The 22,878-nt window shown below is 59.3% G+C and overlaps 2 protein-coding genes and 1 non-coding gene across 8 annotated transcripts; 1 reads left to right on the forward strand and 2 right to left on the reverse strand.

Moving 5' to 3' along the window:
• Nucleotides 1-2,224: 2,224 nt before the first annotated feature.
• LOC121077379 (Krueppel-like factor 8) lies at nt 2,225-6,574 on the reverse strand. Of its 4 annotated transcripts, none has more exons than XM_040572609.1 (5): nt 6,494-6,574; nt 5,193-5,766; nt 4,414-4,516; nt 4,177-4,313; nt 2,225-3,043 (listed from the first exon to the last, which is right to left on the reverse strand). In XM_040572609.1, exons 1-5 carry the CDS (start codon nt 6,518-6,520, stop codon nt 2,862-2,864), a joined length of 1,023 nt encoding a protein of 340 aa, XP_040428543.1. In that variant the 5' UTR covers nt 6,521-6,574; the 3' UTR covers nt 2,225-2,861. The 4 variants fall into 4 exon arrangements, with proteins under 4 accessions (XP_040428543.1, XP_040428541.1, XP_040428542.1 ...); XM_040572607.1 differs by having other exon boundaries at nt 4,414-4,540; XM_040572608.1 differs by having other exon boundaries at nt 5,193-5,778; nt 6,494-6,572.
• Nucleotides 6,575-9,807: 3,233 nt separating this feature from the next.
• LOC121077313 (ras-related GTP-binding protein A) lies at nt 9,808-21,107 on the reverse strand. Of its 3 annotated transcripts, none has more exons than XM_040572470.1 (10): nt 21,063-21,107; nt 20,910-20,943; nt 20,193-20,292; nt 19,182-19,248; nt 17,975-18,197; nt 15,983-16,078; nt 14,786-14,908; nt 12,645-12,736; nt 11,605-11,720; nt 9,808-10,356 (listed from the first exon to the last, which is right to left on the reverse strand). In XM_040572470.1, the coding sequence occupies exons 2-10, from the start codon at nt 20,934-20,936 to the stop codon at nt 10,259-10,261; spliced, it is 942 nt and encodes a 313-aa protein (XP_040428404.1). In that variant the 5' UTR covers nt 20,937-20,943; nt 21,063-21,107; the 3' UTR covers nt 9,808-10,258. The 3 variants fall into 3 exon arrangements, with proteins under 3 accessions (XP_040428404.1, XP_040428403.1, XP_040428405.1); XM_040572469.1 differs by lacking the exon at nt 21,063-21,107 and adding an exon at nt 21,044-21,061 and having other exon boundaries at nt 20,910-21,006; XM_040572471.1 differs by lacking the exon at nt 21,063-21,107 and having other exon boundaries at nt 20,910-21,046.
• Nucleotides 21,108-21,293: 186 nt separating this feature from the next.
• Nucleotides 21,294-21,365, forward strand: TRNAE-UUC. The gene has a single exon. It is a non-coding gene; the product is annotated as a tRNA-Glu (tRNA).
• The last annotated feature ends 1,513 nt before the right edge of the window (nt 21,366-22,878 follow it).

A 22,878-nucleotide genomic window follows, 5' to 3' on the forward strand; every position in this document is an offset into this window, starting at 1 on the left:
ACCACCAGCAGACAAAGCCCTGCAGAGCTGCCGGGGCAGCCCGCTCCCCCGCCGAAACCCAAAACCACCTCTTCTGCCTCTTCCTTTTCCCTGCTGGGAGGCTGGCGGCCATCAGACCCTTCTCGGGAGCCCTTCAAAGCGCAGCAGCCGCCCCTCCTGCCCAGCCCCTGCTAAACCAGTCTGGTGAGCGCGGGGCCGGAGAGGCCCCCTGGGAACCCAGGCCGAGGAACTGGGGCGAACCCCACAGCAAGGAGGAGGACGGGGGGGGCTCATTAATCATCCGTCCTCCCCGCCTGGAAGAGCGATCGACGCCCGATTCCCACCAGAAAGCCAACAGCCAGAGCTGCCCAGGCCACCCAAAGGGGGTCGTGCTCCTGCCCAGCCTCCATTTGAGGTGCAGGCAGGTTGGACCATCCTCCTGGGGCGCTGGGTCCCGTGGTCGTGTTAGCACGGCGCTGGGAGGGCTGTGGGACCGGTGATGAGCGCAAGCTGGGATACATGTCCTGAGGAGGGAGCAGAAGACACAAGGATGTGTCTTGAGGCCAGGCTGGGTCGGGGCCGGGCTCCACTCGCCCCAAAGAACATGGACCTCCCTGGGGTTCACCTTGCTCTCGGCCTGAGCACACCACGCAAAGGGGGCTTCTGGTGGGCACTGGCTGGGCTTCAAGGAGGTATTGGGGGCTCCCATGCGCATGGGGAAGTCACTTGTGGGTGCCGCAGGGCCGAGATGCAGATCCGCGGTCTCCAGAACAGATGGTGGAGGCCTGTGGGGTCAATAAGCTTGGGTAAGCGCTGCCTGGAGCCTCGCTGTGGAGGCCACGAGTTGCACATCCCCCTGCATAGGCACAGTGGGGTCCCGGCAGCCTCCCCAGGGACCCAGGAGCAAGAACCCCACCAGCAGCTCCTGGGTGGTCACTGGGCGAGTTCATGGGGCCGAGGCAGGCCTGAAGCCAGCCCATGGGGCAGGGTCCATGGCCACTATGGGGCCACTATGGGGCCGGGACACCACAGCACAGCTCAGGGAGCGGGTGGTGGCCCCAGGCCAAACGTGGGTGGGTTCCTGGGCCCACGGGGGTGTGTGTGGAGGCCCCATGTGAGGCTGTTCAGTGCAATTAAGGCTAATTAGCACCACCAGGGCTCTGCAAGGCTGGGAAGCAGTGGAGCCTCATGAGAGGATATTAAGGGAGGAGGCAGGAGCCCAGCAGGGCCTGAGCACCTTCCTCAACCACAGCAGCCTGCAGATGGGAGCGATGTCCATGGCCTTCCTCCCAGGAGCTCCTTCCCACTGCCTGCCCAAGCTTCCACCATGGGGGAAATCCCTCTGCCAGCATGGATACGGCCGTGCCCCGCTCAGGGGCTGGGGGTGCCGGGCCCAACTCCAAGAGAAGGTGGGCGAAAGGGGTGAGCTCAGTGGGGGCCTCCTCTCAGGTACAACTGCAGGTACAACTCCGTTTCCCCCCCCCGCCATTTTGATTTTTTTTTTTTTGCTTTTCAATAAAACCTCAGAAGAGGACCTCAGGGGTCTGGGAGAGGAGATGGTGAAGCCCAGAAACGTCGTTTCACCCAGCTCAGCCCCTCCCGCGGCGCAGACACACACCACCAAGCTCCTCCGCTTCCAATGTTATTCCCCTGTAGAAAAACATCAAACGGTTTTGTACAAATATCACAGCTCAAGAGTTTAAAATCTCACGGTTTTGAAACAAACAAAGGGGAAAAAAATGAAAAAAAAAAAAAAAGAAAAAGCCCCCACCCCAAACCCCATCCTGGTCTTGGAAAACAGCAGATTCGCAGGACAGACCCCGGACGGGACATCAGTAGTGCTGGCCCCCCCAGGGTTGTCACAGCCTCCCCTTTGGGGGTGTGGGGGTCTTCTCGAGGCCAAGGCAGGGAAGGATGTGGGGGCTCCCCCCCGCCCGAAGGAGCTGGACCAGCTGGTGAGCATGGGCAGGGGGCAGGATGGGGACATGCACACACACGCACACAGAGGAAAAGCCCCCAAGAGGGCCCTTTCTGGGGGCCTTGGGGCTCTGCCCCCCCTCCCCAACCTCTAAGGCAGCTTTCTGGGAAGCTCCCTGGCTCCAACTGGCCCCGGGGGGGGGTCACAGCCCCCATCACCCTTCCCCTCCCCACCACCCCAAATCCTGCCGCCCTCCCAGCACCAGAGCGAGGGCGACCCCACAAAAATCCCCATTACCATTACAAAGAAAAGCGCGTGGCCACGGTCCGTAGGGAGGCTGATGCCTTTTTAAGTTAGAAACGGTTGGACTGTCCCATAGTCTCCAAAAACTGCGAGCCGGCACCCCACCCCCTCCCACCCCCCTTAGAACTCCAAAAATCACAGTTCCACGTTCCGCAAAGTTTCCCTTTTTTCAGCGGTGGCGGTCTCAGTTGTGGGATGGGGCTTTTTTTTTTTTCTCCTTTTTTTTTTTTTGCCTTTTGTACCCCCCCGCTTGCTTTTTCTTTTCTTCCCGGCCCCCAGCAAGTCCTGGGGAGCCCGGCGTGAGCCAAGGGGGGGCGCGGGAAGAGGCAACACACAGGGGGGGGCTCTGGGCGAGGCGGGGAAGGAGGCTCGGCGGCTTTCCCACGTGGAAGGAGGCAGAGCGGAGGCACGGAGGCCTCCCCGCCTCGGTCCTCACCACGTCCCCACGCCGCTGCCCACGGGGAAGGCGAGCGCAGAGGGATGGGCAGGAGGCTGCTGAGAGCCGAGAGGAGCCCAGGAGGAGCCTCCAGGTGCTGCCGGCGGGGAGGAGAGGCCCAGAGGAAGAGGAGGATGCTCCGGAGGCCGTCCCACGCTGGTGCTGGGGCTCGCTCCCTGCAGTCCCCGGGGTGCGAGGCCGCCGTGCCTCCGGTCGCCGCGCTCCTCACATCATGATGTGCCGCCGGCGGTGCAGGGCCAGGTGGTCGGAGCGGGAGAAGCTGCGGTCGCAGTCCGAGCAGCGGAAGGGCTTGATGCCCGTGTGCTTGCGGAAGTGCCGGGTCAGCTCGTCGGAGCGGGCGAACTTCCAGGTGCAGCCCTCCCAGGTGCACTTGTAGGGCTTCTCGCCTGTGGGGGGGAGCGGGGGGTCAGGCAGCACGGCACCCCCGCGCCGGCACCCCCACGCCGGCAGCTAAAGTAGCGGTGCGCTCTCTACTAGGTGCAATACGGTAGTGCCCCCAAAGTGCTTGCGGAGGCGCACTGGGTGACATACGGTAACGGCCCCAAAGTGCTGGCGCCGTGCTGGGGGGGTGCGTTAGGTGCAATTCGGCAACTGCTCTAAAGGGGTGTACGGGCGTGAGTTAGCTGCGTTACGGCACCGGCCCTGAAGTGCCGGGACCTACGTGTGTCAGGCGCACTGGTACCGCCCTCCAGCCGCCGTACCCCCCATGGGCGTTACCCCGCTATCTGCCAGCCGCAGGCCGGTGCCGCCCCCACACGGAGGAGCTCCGGGGCGGCTGCGTGCGGGGTGCGCGGCCACGGCACGGCCGGGGCGAGGCTGCCCTCGTGTGGCCGTGCGCTGGGTGCGCTACGGTACCAGCCCTAAACTGGGGGGGGGGGGGGGGGGGGTTGCGCGCATATTAGGCGCATTACGGTACCAGCCCTACAGCGCGGGGCGCGCATATTAGGCGCATTACGGCACCACGCCCGGAGCGGCCGCGCCGTGCCCAACGCCGCCGGGCCCCTCCCACCCCGGCGCTGGGGGCGTGGCCGGCAGCACCTGGAGGCCCCGCTCCCGTCCCGAGGCCCCGCCCCCCGCTCGGGGCCCCGCCCCCCGGCGCGCCCAGAGGGACCCGCGGGCCCCCAGGGCAGGGCACGGGGCTGGGCAGCGCCCGCAGCCCCCAGGGACTGCCCCGGGCTGGGAAACCGCTCCGGGCCCGGCCGGGACGGCCCCGTCACCCCGCTGCCTGCCACCCTGCTGCCCTATTAGCTTGTCACCCCACTGCACTGTCACCCTGTCACCCCACAACCCCGTCACCCCGCTAACCTGTCGCCCCACTGCCCCGTCACCCCACAGCCCCACGACCCTGTCACCCCATCGCCCTGTTGCCCCATCGCCCTCTCACCCCATCACCCCACTACCTTTTTGCCCCACTACCCAGTCACCCCGTCATCCCACGACCCTGTCACCCCGCCACCGCACTATGCCGTCCCCCTGTCACCCCGCCACCCCGTTCCCCTCTCCGCCGCGGCCCCGTTACCCGTGTGTATCCGCCGGTGGGCTTTGAGGTGGGAGCTCTTGGTGTACACCTTGTTGCAGCCCTCGAAGTCGCACTGGTGGATCCGCCGCTTCTTCAGGTCGGGGGACTCGGCGCGGGGCAGGCGCGGGGTGGCAGGCCTAGGGGGGGGGGACAGGGACAGGGATGGCCGCGCCGTGCGCCCCACCGGTACCCCACCACCCCCCTCCTCCCGGGGCCGCGTCCCGGGGCCGCACTCACTCGCGCTGCAGGTCCTGGAAGGGCGCGGGACCGCTCTCCGAGGCGCTGTCCTCGCTGTCGCTCGGCATGTCCATGGGGAACATGGCGCCCGGGTCGATTTTCACTGGGGGGGGGCGGGAAAGAAAAGCTATTGAGGAACAAGGAGGGATGGGGTCAGGCTGGGAGCGCAGGGCACGTGGAGAGCTAACAGCCCGAAAACCCGCCCGCCGCCTCCAGCGCACCGACAGGTGGTGTCATGACCCCCCCTAAAAAATTAATGGCAGTTTGGGGACGGGCGGGGACAGGGAGGTACCCGTGTGGGTACGGGGGGACAGCTTGGGGACGCTGCTCTCCGCCCAAAGGAGGGGACATAAGTGAGATATAAGCCCCTTCGTAAGGAGGATGGGGACATTTGGGGGGGGGGGAGGAACCCAGGCCACCCACCCCATAAGGAGGCTGGGGATGGGGACACAGCAATGGGGACATTTGGGGGGGGGGGGGGAACCCAGGCCACCCGCCCCATAAGGAGGCTGGGGACGGGGACACAGCAGGGACAGGGGATGTTTGGAGGGGGGGGGACACTGAAACTGGAGCCACTGCGGGTGGACAGCAGCAGGGTGGCACCGCTCCATGTCACCCGCCCGGGACAGGCACGAGGCCACCGGCACGGGGACACCGCTGTCCCATGCCACGCCCTGGGGGACTCGAGGGCCGCTTTTTGGGGGTGCCACCCCACGCCACGTCGTTGGGGCCTCGTGCGTAAAGCAGGGGGTGTCCCTGTGGCGTGGGGAGCCCCTTACCGGAGCCGGTGTTCTTGCCGTCGCCCCCGATGAGCGGCACGGTGATGGCGGTGACGCCGTCGGCCGGCATGGTGGTGTAGACGACGGGCAGGGACTGCACCACCACGGGGATGGTCTGCAGGTTGCCCATCTTGCTGGGCAGGTTGACCGAGGGGATGGTGTGGATGACGTGCAGGATCTGCTGCCCGCCGCTGCCCTGCGACGACGCCAGGATGGAGCCGGGAGACAGCACGGCCGGGATGGCCGAGGCGGCCGAGCCCAGCGCCGGGGAGGCGATGGAGACGGTGGGCGCGGCGGGGACGGGGGGCGCCACCAGCAGGGGCGACGAGTGCACGGGGGGCGGCGGGGGCGGCGGCACCGGGGGCTGCGCGGCGGGCGGCGGCGGCGGCGGGGCCTTGGCCTTGTTGAGGGAGAGGTCGACGGGCTCGGCCTGCGGCTGCCCGCAGTCGGTGGCCAGCAGCTCCTCGGGCGGCTCCGTCTTGATGTCGGCCAGCAGCACCGGGGGCTCCAGGGGGGGCTCGGCCAGCAGCGAGGACGAGCTCATCTTGGGGGGCGCCTTCCCCTGCCCCGCGCCCTGGAGGTAGCGCTAATTAATTAATTAATTAATCAACGGGGTCATTAATTGCACACACACACCCCCCCCCCCCTTCTCCTGCCCCGCCCCGCACCTGCTCCGGGCGCCACCAACTGCCACCGCCCCCCCCCCGCCTTTGTGCCCGGGGGCGGGGCCTCCGAATGTGGGCGGGGCCTGCGAGGGGGCGTGGCCTGCGAGGGGCGTGGTCGGGCCGCGCCCCGCCCGCCCCGCCCCCCTCCCCCTCCCCCGCGCCTTAAAGGGGCCGGGCCCTTTAAGACCAAAGGGCGGGGCGGGGCGGGGGGGGGAGGGGGCGCGCGCGGCGACGTCGCGCCTCGCCCCCCCCCGCCCCCCCCCCTCCTGCCGTGACCTTCCCGGCGCGCGCTCCCCGGAAGCGGGGCCGCGCTTAAAGGCGCCGCCGCAGCCACCCCGGGGTGTGTGGGGGGGGGGGGGGCGCACAGGACGGGAGCCGCCCCCGGGGGGACCTCGCCCCCCGCGCCCCCCCCTCACAAAATGGCCCCCGCCGCACGCCCGTCCCGCCCCCGGCCGCCGCCCCGGGAAGGCCCCGGGAGGCCCCGTGCGGGGCGGGGCGGCACCTGCGGGGCCCAACCGGGCCGGGCCGGGCCCCCCCGCCCCCCCCCCCAACCCCGCGGCCCCTTTAAGAGGCCGCGCAAGATGGAGGCGGCCTCGCCCCGCTCCCCCCGGCCCGGCCCGGCCCGGCCGCACTCACTTTGCCGTGCGCCTCCTCGGAGCGCATCGCCGCCGCCGCTGCCCCGGGCCCCGGGCGGCGCCGGGCGGGGCGGGGCGGGGCGGGGCGGGCCGGGTGGGGCCGTGCCGGGCCGGGCGGGGCCGGGCCGGGCCGCGCCGCGCCCACGGGCGGGGAGGGGCGGGGCCGCCACGGGCCCCTCACAGGGAGCGGGGGGGGAAGGGGGGGCGCCCCCAAAAGTGACGTCATCGCCGGCACCAGCCAATGGGCGGCGCCCCCCAGCGCCCGGCCGTTGCCGTGGGAACGGGTGCGGGGGGGCCCAAATTGGAGGGGGGGGAAATAAGGGGGGTGGTGAAATTTGGGGGGGGGTGGGGGGGGCGTAATGGTGCGCTGCCCCCCGAAATCTGGGGGGGGCTCCCGGGGGTGGGCTGGGGAGAGGTGGGGGGGGGCGGTGGGGTTTGGGGTGAAAAATGGGGGAATGGGGACTGGGGGGGGCCTGGAGCCGCCCTGAGGGGCCCGGCCCGTCCCCTGAGGGCCCGGAGCCCGCACCCAGCCCTAGGGGAGCGGGGGCACCACAGCCCTCCGCGCCCGGGGCCCCCAGCAGGGTCCCCACCCCGCCCTGCAGGCCCCACCTCAGCTCCCGGGGCTTCGCCCGGCCCTGACGGCAGCAGCACGACGCCAGGAGGAGGTGAGGCGTTCCTGCCCGGGGAGACCCCGAGAACAGCCCGAGGAGCCGGGGGCCTGGTCCCCTTCCTCGCCAGGTCACCAACAGCTCCCCAGGACCCCTCACAGCAGGGCAGGGACCAACTCCTTTCACCCCCGTGCAAAGACTCACTTAAACAAAAAAGCGTGTTCTTTCTTTTTTTTTTTTTTTCTCCCCATCTCTGCTCAGTTCACCTCAGGTGGCAGGAAGGAAATGGTTAGAAAACCCACGAGGAGCAGAGAGCCCCGGCGCGAGGTGCGTGCCGGCAGGAGGCACAGTCGGAGGGGCGGCCGCGCTCGCACCGGGCCCCCCTGACCTGGGAGGCTCCCAGACAAACCGGGCTGGGAATTCATCGCGTCTTAGTCCCTGCTGGTGTGACGCTTCTGCCAGTGCCAGGGTCAAGCCTGGGTGGCAGAGCTCTAAAAGCCCACAGATCCGGCTCTCTAGGGCCAGCTCTGGGTGTAGGATGCCTGAGAGCGAGAGCTGGAGCAGGCATCAGCGTTTGGGGTGTTTTGATAGCAAAGGCCTCCAGAGCTGCCAAATTCAGGAGGGGCTTCCTGCTGCTAACTGGGAGCGCCTGGTGGAATGCAGGAGGAGGGCGATCCACCCAACCTCGCTGCTCTGACACACCGCCGGGGGACTCTGGCAGGACCCCCAGCAGCACAGCTGCACTGACCTCTGCTGGCAGCGACCGACCCCAGGCTCGGAAAAATTCCTCCAGGTTTGGCTTTTGGGAGAGAGCCAAACAAAATACAACGTGGTACCGTCGAAAGGTAAGTCAGCCACCTCGAAATCAAACCGTCATCTTATTTTCATCGACGCCGCGGGTGTCTGACAGCTCGCACAGAGCAGCACTTCTGCCAGGGAGCAGAAGGAAAACGTTGGTCTCCAAAGCTCCCCCAAATACACACGCCTGAAGAAAACGGGTTTGCGTCAGAAGCACTTCAGCTCCTGTTGTATCAGCGGCCCTGGAGAGGCTTCAGCCAGCCGGGGTACCTGCGAGTGGGTTTGGCTCCATCTGTTTTAGATCAGCTCCCTTCACACCCGTTTATTACCTGCCTCCCCCCCACCCCACACACTTCCCCCCTTAACGCATCCCACTTCCACATGCCAACAGCCCGTCCTCCGAGGAAAGCCGGCGGCGCCTCCCAGGCTGCTCTCCCGTACAGAACACGAGATAACCCCCCCTTGGTTCTGTAACCATGGAAATGAGGCAGCGTTTCCCACCGTCCCGTCCCCCAGCTCTTGCAGGAGCAGCTGCCTGCTATGAAGCAGTGCCCTCAACAGAAGGCGTTCAGATCCACGCTGGAACCACGGCCGTAAGCCATCTTCTGCTCTCCCCAAGTCTTGAAGGTACCTCCCCGGTTGCCGCTCGGAGGCATCCGAAGTCGACCTTCCGGGGGCTCCAACAACGTACGGAGGGGCAGCAACACATCCTCTTGCTCTGCGGGGCAGGGCTCGGGCGCAGGAAGCCACGAAGTTCCTCCGAGCGGAGCGAGAGCAGGGGCTGACCTCGTCGAAGCGCTCGGGGAGCGCCCGCAGGACAGAGCTGTGGCTGCGTCCCGGCTCGCTCCAGCCCGCCAGGCAAAAAGCGACCGCGCCACGGGCAAGGTTCGGTGTCCCCACTGCAGCACGGGCACCGCGCGCACACCTGCGAGCACCGAGGACAAAGGGAAACCCTCCGCTGCATCCCCAACCCATTCACAAGCTCCCCGGAAAGTCAGGCGGCTGAATTTTTAATCGGCATCTAAGTTCCTCTCCCACGGGGACGCTGACTTGATGATTCTCGTTGGAAATACACCCAGCCCTACAGATCACAAATACATCTGCTGAGTAGGCGGTGCAAGACACGGGTGTTTAATACTGCAACGATTTAGAACCGATGGAAGATCTCGTGCGCAGCCCAGCCTCAGCTCCCCAGCTGAGATATGCCCTTTAGCTCTGTTCTCACATAACAGACTCACCCTTTCAGATTTTTTCCGAGTGTGTGGGCCAGGGATACAGGGGAAAAGCGTGATTTTGAGAACACAAAATGGAGAGCTAGGCTCGGAGTTGCCACACCTTTTTTATACAGTAATTTGATGCAGCGAGAAAAAAAAAGAAGAGATGCTGACAGGCATCAGCTCCCACCCAGCAAGTCAGAGATTCCCCTAACTCAGTGCTCCTGTTCTTCCTGTGTTTAATGGAACCGCGCACAAAAACTCATTAAGAAATAGACGGTACTACAGCCACACCGGTGCCGAACGCCGTCCAACTGGCCCGTCACGAACACAGCTAATACAGCTCATGCACACACAACCCACAGCAACCACGTTCCGCAATTCCTACGTGCCCACGTCAGCCCCGGCAAGGAGGCCAGGCACGCCAGGACTATCTCGCTGCCCTTGGCTCCTATTCACTGCCACCTTTCCATCACCTTGGGAAGTGTCGAGAGGCCAATGTCATCCCCACCGCTTCACCCGTTAGGTGAATTTTGCCTTGACATGGAAAAAAAAAATCTCAAGTGGAAACTCTGGAGTGACCTTCAGCTGACACTCCCCAGAGACTGGGGAAGGGGAAAGGCAGCGAGGGCGCGTCTGCTTGCCAAAGCTGCCCTAGGTTTCAGAAGAAAGAAAGCCCACTTTGTCCAAAGCTCTAGGATCTGAAATCCCCGGTAGCAAAAAATTTATTTTCATGACTGAAGACAAGGAGAAATTTATAAATGTATTCTAGCAACCTACCAATAAAATAGTAAATACTCCATCCCTGTGATTTATACGATCACCTGGGAGCAGAACATCCAAAAAGGCTCTGCCATGTGCCACTATGACAACCAGGAGCATGAGACCACGTGCACATCACCTGTCCTTACTCCTTCCCAACCCCACACACGCCAGGAAGTCTCTTTTGAAGGTCCGCAGTGTATCCAGACATCATCCGAGTGACTAGTGTCCAACGTTAAAAGGAGAAACAATAAAGAAGATTGCGGTGGTAAGCAGCACACTCATTTCAAAGCCCACAAAGACATCCACATTGTTAGATTCTCCTAAAAAAGTAGTTCCAATTCACTTTTTCTCCCCCCAGAGACCACGTGCGTCGGCCAGTGTTCAGCGCATGAGCAGGCTGTGCTTTGGTCCATCCACTCGCTCCAGCTTCTCGAAGTGTTTTCTGGCGTTGCGGATGTTGATCAGCGTAGCTGCGGAAGCTAGGACAGAGAAGGGAGAATAAAAGTTAGAAGGGATGGGAAACCAAGTCCTCAGAAGCGCTGCCTGAAAGCTGCCTGAGGACAGCGGTTATCCGAGTTCCTATCAGCAGGACCAAATCAGAACCCTGGGTGGTTTGGGTTCGTGTTGCCATGCTAAACTCTGCACCATGACTGCAGGACAAAAGAAGGAGTAAAGCCCTCTGCTCAGCAGAGGGCAGAAGCGTCCTGCAGCTTTTACTTGCACCGACTAGCGCTAGATTTCACTTAAATTTGGAGAAGTGACTCAGCGTGAAGCCGGCGCTCTTCCCTAATGCTCAGAGGGTACCAACATCCTGATCAGCAAGCGCAAGCCCCCGTGTCAAGCCTACTGCTCCCAGCTGTAGGACACGTGGTGCTGGGAGGCGCGGGTTGCTCGCTGATATCAGGGAGACAGAGAAGAAGAGTCAGGACAAGCTACGGTCACGCAGCTTGTTCACAGCGATAGTTACAGAAGTCACTTCAGCTTCTCATTTGCTGCTCAAGCACAGTAATATCACAGCTCAATAGTTCACCCACGGCCGCAGGGTTTGCACAGGTTTTCCCTAATCCAGTAAACCCTTCAAAAAGAGGAGGACAAGATTAACAACTGTCGGCCACACAGCTGCCCAGGTCAGCGTGCCTTAAGCACCTCACATTTTAACAGAAGCAGCTTCAATCGTGAATATAAAAACAGTTAAATATTCAGGCCGTGCCTCTGGCACTGCTGGCCGCAAGTCGTTAAGATAAATAGATGCTACTATAATTAGAGCCCTTGCCCACCAAGACGGTTCAGGCAAGAAGAGCAAGAACCCATGCATAAACCATCTCTGTTTCCTTTCCAAAAAATCACCGTGGCTGCCAAATCAGCGCAGCCCAAAATAGGTTATTAGACACGACCTATTAAATCAGGTCACATCTGCTACAGCGGTTCCCCACCGTTGCTACAGTCCTCCGCTGGAGAGCAACAAACAGCTCAGCGGTCACGGCACGCTCCGCTCCTCCTGCGAGGTAAGCCACTGCTGAACCACCTTACCTTTCCCCCTCTTTGCTCAGACAGGGCAAGCCAGCAGGACAGCAGAGCCCTCCGGACCTTTTAATACAATCCTTTTTATTGCTTTGTCTGCTGTTTGCCATGTTCCAGCAGGAATGCATTCTAAGCTACGCTCACCCAGCTGTTTGTCCCCGTGAAAACCAACGGCCACCCACAGGCTCGTCTTTGCTTCAACTTACGTATCGAAGGGTCTGACATAACCACCATCACGTATGTGTTTGATGTGAAGATGTCAATAAAAGCAGCAAAGTTAGAGTTCCTGACTTCCATGCTCTGGAAAGAAGCCGCCAGCTTACTACAAAGGGGAAAAAAAAAGAGAAAAAGAAATGTAATGTTACTGTAACAATGCTCACAAGTTTCCCACCCCATCCCCAACGTCCCTGTTCAGTGCTGGAAACAAAGAAGCACTGCTTGCCAAACCGGGACTTGGCCACCAGGTGAGGCTACAATTTATTTTTAAGAAGAAACCCTCTAGCTTTAGGCTTAATTCATCCACCAAGGGCAGCATAAAGCCATTTAAGTATTGACTGATGACGGTCTATAACTCGAGATACACAGCTCCGCCGCCCCTTTGAGGACGCTGTGCCCAGCATCACTTGTCCCACGGATTAACAGCTGTCATTCCCCAGGACAGTTTTACACCCTCTGTAAGCAAGCACAAAGCTGAAGTATCTAGAGGCAGCTCTGCAAAGCACGCTGCTGCTTCTCCGTCCTGTTCGGGCTCTGAACGCTTCCAGATGTTGCTGACAGACTGTGGAACCTGAGGGTGGTTCAAAAGACAAGGTACTCTGAAGTAAGCTTTCTATTTTTCAGTTCAAAACACTGATAAGTAAGTGCTTGCAAGCCCCTTCCTCCCAGACCAGGACGCTGGTACGCAGCCTGAAGCAAAGCCCTTCTTCACCTGAATTTACACAGCACTGCTAACTGCCTCCAGCTCATCAGCCCGGTCCTGGCACTTCCCTACCTTGCCCAGGAGAAAAAGGCCTTGAAGAAAACGGTCGTTTCAAAACAACCCCCTTTCAACAATCACCAAAGGAGGAAGTTATGAAAGACAACAAGAAACTCAGACATTTTTGACCGTGCTTTCTAGAAAGCAATTTAGCTGAGGCATCTCCTCCTGCTGAGGAGGTATAAGACTAATGTTCATTTGGAAAGCTTCCTTGTTCCAGTGTGACACGGAAATACCTGCTCGGGGATCCTTCCCACTAAACCAGCTCACCTGCAACTTAGTTTGAATTGTTTAATAATGTTGCTGATTTTCTCAAATCTGTGGATATCCCGCTGTTCTTTGCACTGATAGTGAGAAATGACCTGGAAGGCAGAAAAAGTGCAGAGTTAGTCATTTATTTCAGCACAGCGCTCTCATGCTCAACAGCAATTACGAGAAACGGGTGGTGACCAGCACAGGGATTCCCTTTGCCTTTGAAAACCATTTGCAACAACACTTGTGGCGCCTTCAGGGCCAAGCAGGATTCATGCAGTCGGGGGAGCCCTTCACAAGTGCAGACGTGTGAACACCCAAGAGGCACTCCTGTCCATTCGGGGTCTGAATACCCCAACTCAGTGCCATTTTATCTCGATGTAAAGCACAACAAAGCGCAAGGCGGGGTGGGGAAAGGCAGGACGTCACCTCGTATAGAGCAACCAGACACCTGACAAATACTGGGGCCGTTTGAGCTAAGCCTGGCATCCTGCAGGTTCTCGAGGACCGAACCTGAGAAGCGCGCAGCTCTGCAACACGTGGGATGCGCAGCGCTGCTCGCAGAGCCAAAACAAGCTGTTCCTCCCTGGCTACGAACAGTGGCACAAAGGCGGCTGGTTTCCCAGGGAGTTCTCCCTCCACCAATTAACCGAGTCAGACCAAGACCGTGCTAAGCTGCCCGCGCTCAGATCCGCTCCCCTCCCTCCCCTCCCACGCAGCAATCCAGCAGCAAGGTGCAGACCTTCGTGCTTGGCTGCAGAGACCGGAAAGATCAAAAGTTTTCAGGAATCCTCGTGCGGTGACCCACGCCTGCCTCTCCCCAGCCCCTTCCCCAGGGCTGGCAGCCCACACACCTTCACTCCCCAGCCAAACCGCCAACAGGCTGAGAAGGGTATTTACTGCTTAAGGGGGAATCACACATCCAAACAGTTGCATTATCTTTGTTCCCACAGAAAACCAAAAGGAGCATTATTTTAACAACATTACGCTACGAGCTTTAAGCTCGGAAGAATCAAGAAATCAACTGCTACAGGCTTGCAGGAATTAAGTTGTGAGTTCTTTCCCCCCTTCCTCAAGCACCTTAAAAAAAGGTACTTATTTCCTACTTTTAAGCCTGTCCAACTATTCCTACAGATACAAGTTTAACCATATTCAAGAATCACATTCATACCAAAGCCTTCACTACATGCATGCTCTTTTCTCAACTCTCCAGGTTTTCCTGTTACTGCGCTGCGAATACAATTTCAGAATAAGATTTCACTTCAGGAGAAAGGAGGCCCTGGGGAAGTTTAAGTGTAAGAAAACAGTGAGAAGGAGAAAGTCTTTAAAAGTCATCATTACACTGAAAAATCAGTACAGAATTTTTGTAGCAAAGAAGTAGTTTTCAGTAAAAAAAATAAAAATGCAGGTTTTGAATGCACGTAAGCACTGTTACCTACCACAAAGGTGGAACTATTTATTATCTACACGAGTTCTAAAAACAGAACTTGCCAGAAATGGCAGGTGCCTAATTCTGACAGTTGAAGTGAGAAAAGCAAATGACACCATCACTTCAAAGTCAGGCCTTTGTCAAGGACAGCACTCAAAATTGAGATCAGTTTCTTCAGGTCAGCAAGAGCACTGGTACAAAGCCTGAAGAAACCAACCTAGAGTACGGAAAGACAAGCAGCAGCGGGGGTTTAACCAACATGTTTTACCACAGCAATCCAACTGCTAGTGATCCTCTATCCATACTTAAGGTTTGTAGAGCATCAGGCACTTGCAAAAAAGGAATCAAGAACAGTTAAAAAACAGTCGAGAAGGAACTGAAAAGACTTTTTTTTTTCAAGCTAAAGAAGGCTCTCATCCTGTGCAGAAAGGAATTCTCAAGAGTCCCATGGCTGACAACAGAATGGGGATATGAAACCCTCCCGCAGCTTGGAAGAGGGAAATACCAATCAAGCCCTCAGCTCAACTGCTAGACGTGGAAATTTTGGGAAGGTCACATGAGCCATGGAGTCCTGTCAGCTACTTTCAGTATCACAAGGCCTGGATCAAAGCCTTCCGCCATCTGGTGCTGGCACCTCTCTCTGGGCAACTGCCACAAGAGCACTTTCCATCCAGGGAACTCCGCGCTAGGCTGGGCAGAGGAACACGAAGGGCAGAACAGCTGTATTCACCAGGAAAGTGGCTCTCTCAAACAGAAGCACTTCGTCTGCCTCGATGATCTGAGCAAAGTTCCTCAGGTTCATTTCCAGCTGCTGGACATTGGGGATCAGCTGATAGACTATACTGGACCAAGCCTGTCGACAAAGAAAGACAAGAAGGGCTGCATTAACACATCAGCCACCCTCCTGATAAGCTGGTGACGTTTCCACCTACCATTCCCAGAGGTCTCCTACCCGCTCGGTACTTACCAGAGCCTCCTACCACCCTGCTGCCCAGTGCCAAGCCAGGCCAAACCCAAGGGCACAAGGTCTGCAGAGCTCCAGCAGGGCTGTGTCTGGAGCAGCACGGGTTTGCCTGTTTTTAAGCAGCTCAAACGGAGCAACACAGTCTGCTAACCGTTAGGGATGCCTGCAGGAACACAGGGTATGCTGCGGGGAAGGCCAGTTTCTAGAGGGAGCCGGGTGCAGGCACTGCGAAGGGTGATATCTGGCACACAGTACAGGATCAGCCTCAGCCAGACCTCATCCTACACTGAATTCAAACCGCTTTTGGATGGATTTGCCAGGATGGTGAAGTCTGCCACCTGACGTCCCACTGAAGCCAAGAGGAAGAGGTCCTCACCTTCCGACTAGCAAACCATCGTGCTGCCACCACTGCTTATTAGCAGCTTATAACGTCCGTTTGCTCTCAGTGTAGCCCAGGTAGCACTTACCACTCTCACACCTTAAAGACTTCTGACACTGCAATGAGGGCTGACCAACAACAACAAAAAAAAGGAAAACCAAAACCACCACCGCCAAAAAGCCGCCCTCACACACTCCTAGAAGCAAAGTAGCAAAGTAAATTCCCAGGATGGTAAATGCCTAAGTACTTTAACTGTAACGTGGGGAAAAAACAAACAGGAAACAGCTCCTTGCTGGCTACACATGACTAAAAGACGCAGAAGGTCTTTCTGAAGTGGCTAGGCAAAGCGTTTAAGCAGCGTTAAAGTGACACCGCAACTCCAACACGTGGAGGAGTTTTACTTTTGTTTTTTAATTTAAAATGCTGATGCCATTCACAACAGCTAACCTCCACGAGCAGCAGTCAGTGCAGATCTGAAGAGCAGTCAGTAACAAAGCAGCAGCAACTAACCACTCACCGTCCTCGTGCTTGTTTTCAAGTGGGGAGGGGAAAAAGGTCAGATGCACAGGGGATGGTGTACAAACCTTGTAGAGCGTCTCATCCCAGATGGAAGTTCTAAAACAAGCACATTCCAAGGGACGGGAAAGGCGCCTCAAGTCTTCCTCACGCTCCTTAAAAATCTGGGAAGTAAAAAAAAAGATTAGCAGTTGCGTGTAAATATTTTTCCCTTTGTGCGGTTACTGACTTGCACTTCCAGCACACATTTCCAACAACTCAACAACGCACAGCACTGGGGAAAGAAGAGCAGCAGCGCGTGCTGGCTAGGACAGGCTGCCAGAAACCCCTTCTGCTGGGGCGGCAGAGACAAGCAGGCCCCGGCTGTCTTGCAGTAGGAGGCTCAAACCTCGGATAACCGCGGTGTTGTGGAGCAGAAGCGGAAGCTCATGTGCGCGAGTTTTAGAGAGGACCTGAAATCTGACATCCCCCGACCACACGCAAAAAGCTGGGTCATTGGGAACAGGGTAGAAGGAAGGCGCTAGAGAGTTTCATCAATAGGAACTGCATTAACACGGCAGCTCCGAGTTTCACGTACAGCCTTCTCCCACCAAATTCTGCCCTCAGAAGTTCAGGTTACAAGAAAGGAAGGGGGCAAAGAGAAGACGGCCTCGCACCAGGCTCCTACAGAAGTGGCAAAAAGGCAGCAAGGCAGCCAGCACTGTGCCCCTGCACAGCGACTGCCTTCACCCCAGCTTACTGGTTTTAGGAGCATGACAGAACGAGCTGGTCTTCAGGAAACGCTGCGCAGGCCAACAGTGACCACGTGGGGCCTGAGACGGCGAAGGTTTACGCGAGATTTACAGGGAGAGTGCTTTGGCCCAGGTCAAGCGTTTGCAGGAACAGCAGATACCTTAAAACAGACCGCGATGACTGCGCAGTGATATGCGCTGGAAATATAACCAGAGGGAGGCCCCCTCCCGCCTGCCCACCCCCCACTTCAGGGCCTCAGCAGGATCTGCACAGCTACCTAAAACCAGCAGCTGTACACCAGTCCCGGAACAACGCAGGGCAGAACGGCATCAAGAAGTTTTTAGACTCTCCCTTCGGCTTGCAGGGAAGGCAGATGGAAATGAGGAAGAGGTCCTCAAATCGACCCTACGAAGAAGCTCTTTGAGCTAGTTTTGCAGACGCTCACCAGGAGCCAGAAGGAAGTTTCATGGGACTTCTTACAACAGCCTAAGGGGCCTCCAGACTTGCTGCAGGCCAGGCAGTGGCCGAGCAGCCAGGGGTGTACTCGTCAGGCAAAGGTGCCTAAGCCACGAAGAATTTTTCCTCTGGTATCAGGAGCTGGTTGCTTTCAGTCACAGCTGAAAAATTGAGGCTGGTAACATCCAATACCCTCCAGTCTCCCTGCAACCTTCAGAAAGCTCTGAAGAGAGCAGGAAACACCAAACCTCGCGGAGAGGCTGACCCACGGCCTTTGCAGGATGCCTCCTGGAGCACGGGAGCATTAAACTGAGGTGATCTCTGGGCAAGCAGCCACGCTGAACGCCTCGGGACAGAAAACAGAAGCACTGACTGATACAAACCACTTTCTAGTTAACCGGGAAAGCGTCAGCCCTTGTTTTGTTAGCCTTTAGAACCCAGCTTATGTGGGATCGAAAGCGAGAGCTGAAAAGGAACCAACCATCCCTGTCATCACCACAATCCTCCAAGGCACCCAAACGGTTAAAGGCAACTCCAAGCTCGCTGGATTTCTTTCAGGTCTACCTTCCTTCCCTGCCCACGGAGGTTTGCTGAAAGCATTAGAACCGGAGCTATGAAAGCGAAGGCTTAGAGCAGTTGTCACTAAAAATCATCAGGTCTCTTCTCCACTGGATACATGCAAGACACAGCACTGACATACAATTTGGGAAGGGAGGAAGGGGCTCAGATGATTCGTAGAGACACCTGAGAAACTCTTCTAGGACCAGCGCTGATGGGGCTGGATTTGAAGTACAAAATAGCAACGTTACACAACGCACAGACAAAAGATGCTCTCTTGGAAAGCATTTCTATGGCAACTATCAGCTTCTCACCAAATCCCGCTGATCCTCCTGCACCAAGTCCATCTTGTGCACCAGACAGAAGATCTTTGCATCGGGGGAGTTCTGAAGGATCGCCTCCAAGCACGACTGGTAGTAGTGCATGTCCTTCTCCAGCTCACGGCTCTCCACATCGAAGACGTAGATGAGGACTTCCACGTTGCGGAAGATGTTGTCCCGCTGACTGGTGAAGTAGTTCTCCATAAACGTGTCCTGGCTGAGGAGGAGCAGAGCAACAGAACCACGAGACCCCCGTCAGAGCAACCAGGCTCGTTCAGCGCCATCAGGAAACGCGCCGTGTGAGAAACACCTCCCGCTAGAGATGCGAGGGTTTGCATTTTTGAGCTACTTTTGGATTCCCCACAGCACACGGCTCCCTGAGCATTCCCACCCGAGCAAGGCGGGGTGCTCCCAAGGAGCATCTGCTTCCCAGCGCCCCAAGGAAGCTGCAGCCTCCTGCACAGCACAGCAGGCTGCTCAGGGCTGGCTTGGGCAGGGTAACACGCAAATAAAGCTACGTCGCCGCTGCACCTGAGCGGGCTTTTTGAGAGTTGCATATAAAAGCCACAACAGCAGTATAAATACCAGCGCAGCCTCTTGTTACAGGACTTAAGTCTGTTTTAATCAACTTTCTCTGAAAGCGGCTCAGACAAGGCACGAGGACGTTAGACCCGATGAAGCTTAGCAAAGTTTGACAACTCTGCTGAGGCGCTGCCAGCGGGAGCACGTTCTTTAAAAGGCTGCTTCCAGGAACCCCAGAGCCACCATCCATCTTTAGCGTCACCTCTCAGCGTACACCTCGCTTGGGTCAAGCTGGTGATAAGCGGTTCCAAAACCGGCACCGCCTCCAAGGCCACCATTTGCAAGAGAAAGCCCAGGCGAAGGGCTCGGGCTCTTTGCCAGCAGAAGAAAGCAGCCAGCAAGGAAAGGGTGGGCCTAGGCCTTTCATGTGGAGGTAGCTCAGAGACTGCAGGCAGGAGGCCAGCCTCCTTCCACCCACACCCTCAGACGTGGGATCCGCTCTTCCCAGAGCTGCCTCACCAGTTTCACGGTGGCGAGCAGAACGCCTGCTCCACTCCTGCCATACACGAGAAGCACGCCGGCGCCTTCGGGGCGGAAGGCCCTCTGCTCTCGTTCCACCCCCACCTTAGTCACAGAGCTGGTCCCCAGCAGTGCCAAAAGCAGGAATTAAAGTACCTACCCTCCGCAGTCCCAGAGGTTTAACACCAGGTTTCCTAGGAATCTAACATGGGAGTGCTCCACATCAACTGCAAAGAGACAACGAGGAGATTACTGACTGCGCCGCACACCCAGAGCGGAGCCACCTCCTCGGGCAGCCCGCAGTTCTTCGCGATTCAGCTCACGGTTATTAAAACTCCGTCTGAACAGCACTGCTGCGTGTAAACCTGCAGCGGCAGGCGCCGCGGGTAAATGCGGCTCCCGGAGTAACCCAAGCCCGCCCGCCCGCCCGCCAGGACGCTGCTCCGCTGAGAAGCACGGCAGGTGGCTCCCCCGTCACAACGCCCGCTGATCTCTGCGATATTTTAAGCACGGCACTAGCCCCAGCACATTCTGCGAGGGCTTGAACGAGCCTTAAAAAAACACAATGTAAACTTTATGAAGAGACCACACCTACAGCAACAAGGGGGCACGCGCCAGTCAGACATTAAGTCCTCACAGAGCATTAGATCCCAGCAATTCGAGGCTGTTGCAGAGGGCTTTTTGATTTAGTGCTTCTTTACATCAGCGGCTTTGGCAAAAAAAAGAGGCCGAAGGCACTAATTCAGACTGGTGCCCTCCCCTGCCATAACCACGGGTGCATAGCAAGATCACCGTGCCTCCCGCCGGGCTCACGATCAGCACGCTAAGGACAGGGAGGCCTCAGCACCAAAAAGGATGAGGAGGCGGCTCTGAACACACCCGCGATAGCAGGTGTAGCAGCAACAAAGGCTGCTCCCTGATCCCCCCCCAAAAAAGGAAGGATAAAACTCCAGGAATAAAGCGGCAGGACTGGATGCAGCGCTTAGTGCTCCTTCCCCTTTCACTCCAGCCTCTACCTGACCTCATCTGAGCCACGGAGCGAAGGTCGCTGCGAGGTGGGAGCACACTCCTGCTGCTGGCACAGGACAGGAGAGGCAGGGAGCAGCCTCACCCCTCGAACAGACAGCGTCTGAGCCCCAGGAGTTTCCAATTCGCGCAAGGGAAGCCTTACTTGTGGCACCCAGGCGCCGTGTGTCCCTGGCGATGTAGTTTGCAAAGATAATGGACCTCATGCTGGTCTTCCCAGACCCGCTTTTACCCATCAGCAGCACCTGGGAAGACAAAAAAAAAGACAGAATTAGCTACCGCAGAGCACCAAGCCCTCGGCAGCTCCCTCAGGGCTGACATCTTACAGCTGGAGCACCCAAAAGCCAGGCCCCTGGTGCCACAGGTACGAGGGGCGTTACTAACCAGGCAGTCCCCCAGTACCTCCCTACGCCACCTCCCGTTAGAGTTACTTTTATTCCGGGCCAATCACGTCACTGCTAACAGTAATTCCAAGGGGAAGAAAGGGAAACCTGCGCGTGATTCCCTGCGCTGGCTCCAGCCGGCTGCGTGCGGCCCCCCCCCAGAGCTCAGGCAGCCCGCAGCCCCGCACGGGCCTCTCCCTGCACGGGCTGCCGCAGCTGAGGCGAAGGCAAAGGGACCTGACCAAAGCCCGCTCTGTCCTAAAGGCCTTAAGGCGAGGCGACCACTCGCCCGCTCTGCCGTTCCCCACTCGTTCCTTCTGCAGGCCGGCACTGCCGGCTCCGTCGCACAGACCCTGCCCCGCGGAAAGGCTCCCGGGGCCCAGCCCGGTGACGGGGCCCGGCCCCGCCCGCCCAGCCCCAGCCCCGCCGCTCCCCGGGGCCGGGCCCCGCAGCCCCCGGAGCCCCCCCCCCCCGCTCACCTTCTTCTTCATGGCGGCGCTCGGCATCCCCCACCTGCGGGCACAGCACGGCGGCGTTACGCGGGCCTTACGCCGCCCTTACTCCGGCCTTACTCCGGCCTTACGCCGCCCCCCCCCGGCCCGGCCCCGCCGCCCCCCCCCCGCCGCGCTCACGGGACCCAGCGCTCGGCGGCCGCCGCCGGTCACGTGAGCGCGCGCCCCCCCCCTCCGCCGCCACGTGACGCTGGGCGGGGGGGGGAGGGAGGGGGCGGGAGCGAAGCGCGCGGCGCCATGTCGGGAGCGGGCAGCCCTCAGCGCGTGCGTATGGGGGGCCCGCAGGGGGCGCTGAGGGCCGCGCCGGTTGCGCAGGGCTTAGGGCGGGCGGAGCGCTGGGCTCACAGCGCCTCCCATATGGTCTAGCGGTTAGGATTCCTGGTTTTCACCCAGGCGGCCCGGGTTCGACTCCCGGTATGGGAAGCATCTCCTTTTTCTCCGGCGGTCGCGCGCCCAGACGGTACCGGGGGGCTCCGAGGGGCCCCGAGGGAGGGGAGCGCCCACGGCCGAAATGCCCGCGCTGTAAGCCCGTGACACGAGCCCGAAGGGGGGCGCCGAGGGAAAACGGCCGCGATAAGGCAGATAAAGGCCTCCGTGAGCCGGAGGGGAGCTCCGCAGCTCAGCCGTTGCCAACCGCCCCCCTTTTGCTAACTGCGCCCGGTAACGCCCCGGCCGCAACCGCCCTGACGGGGCCCAGCACCGCTCAGTGCGCATGCCCCGACCTGTGCCCATGGGGGGGGGGGGGGTGCGCCCACGGGGCTGTGCGCATGCGCGCTTCCGTCCCCTGGTGCGATGCAATGCGCGTGTGGGCAGCGCGCCGTGACAAGGCCCGTGCGCATGCGCACCGCCCCTGCACGCACGTACGACGCAATGCGCATGCGCCAGCGTGCCGGCGCGGGGCCGCGAGCGCGCGTCGCTTACTGCCTATGGCATGTGGCAGCACGCATGCGCACAGACCTCCCCCCTTGTCACGACGCGCATGCGCTTCGCCCCCGGCGCCGCGGGTCGCTGACCATGCGCCTTCCCCTTCTCCAGGCCTGAAACGGCGCGCATGCGCGGCGCAGCGCCGTCGCGTCACCGCCCCGGCGCATCTCTGTGCGCATGCGCCTTCCCCAGCGTTACGGGGCGGGGCGGCACGCGTGCGCCAACGAGCGCACGTACGCGGCTCGGGCAGCGCGCATGCGCACGGGTGGCGGCGTGAGGCGGCGTGAGGCGCAGTGCGCCCCCCTGTGGTGGCGGGGCGCTGTGACAGGAAGGAGCCTCAGAGCGCGCCTCTGCGCCGTTATTCACCCAGCTCGTCAGGAAACACTCAAATAAACTTGTTCGTCCGCCTTCTCTGTTACCTGTCGCCACTTACCATGGGCTGCAGCCCCACAGCGCAGAGATAAACTTTGAATTCCCTTTAAATGAGCTACTGCTACGTCTAAGCATCATTTTTACCACTACCTTTTGGTTTTTTCCTTAAAGGAGAGGCCTTAGCACACCACTCGCTGTAATGCACTGCAGTTAAGCCTTTTGGAAATGGCAGAAGCAGTGTTTAAGCTTTGGTTATTCAACAGGCAGTCCCCTAATACCTCCACGTACATCTTTTGTTAGAGTTATTTTTATTCCGGGTCAATGGTGTTATTGCTTGCGATAATTCTAATGGGAAGAAAGGGAACCTGTGTGATTCACAGAATCATCTAGGTTGGAAGAGACCTCCAAGGTCACCAAGTCCAACCTCTGACCTAACACTAACAAGACCTCCACTAAACCATATCACTAAGCTCTACATCTAAACGTCTTTTAAAGACCTCCAGGGATGGTGACTCAACCACTTCCCTGGGCAGCCCATTCCAATGCCCAACAACCCTTTCGGTAAAGAAGTTCTGCCTAATATCCAACCTAAACCTCCCCTGGCGCAACTTTAGCCCATTCCCCCTCGTCCTGTCACCAG

Source organism: Cygnus olor, chromosome 13 (genome assembly GCF_009769625.2).
Source record: "Cygnus olor isolate bCygOlo1 chromosome 13, bCygOlo1.pri.v2, whole genome shotgun sequence".
In the NCBI taxonomy this organism is placed as follows: Eukaryota; Metazoa; Chordata; class Aves; order Anseriformes; family Anatidae; genus Cygnus; species Cygnus olor.

Bases quoted from the DNA above. Each gene is read 5' to 3' on its own strand.
- LOC121077313 (XM_040572470.1), bottom strand. From the start codon at position 20,936: ATGCCGAGCGCCGCCATGAAGAAGAAG. The intron at 14,909-15,982 runs GTTTGTACACCA...CTTTGTCGACAG, and splicing joins GGGATGAGACGCTCTACAAG to GCTTGGTCCAGTATAGTCTA. The intron at 11,721-12,644 runs GTGAGCTGGTTT...TCCCCTTTGTAG, and splicing joins CAATTCAAACTAAGTTGCAG to TAAGCTGGCGGCTTCTTTCC.
- LOC121077379 (XM_040572606.1), bottom strand. From the start codon at position 6,520: ATGCGCTCCGAGGAGGCGCACGGCAAA. The intron at 4,314-4,413 runs GTGAGTGCGGCC...CCCCCCCCCTAG, and splicing joins TTCCAGGACCTGCAGCGCGA to GCCTGCCACCCCGCGCCTGC. The intron at 3,044-4,176 runs GTAACGGGGCCG...TCCCCCCCACAG, and splicing joins CCACCGGCGGATACACACGG to GCGAGAAGCCCTACAAGTGC.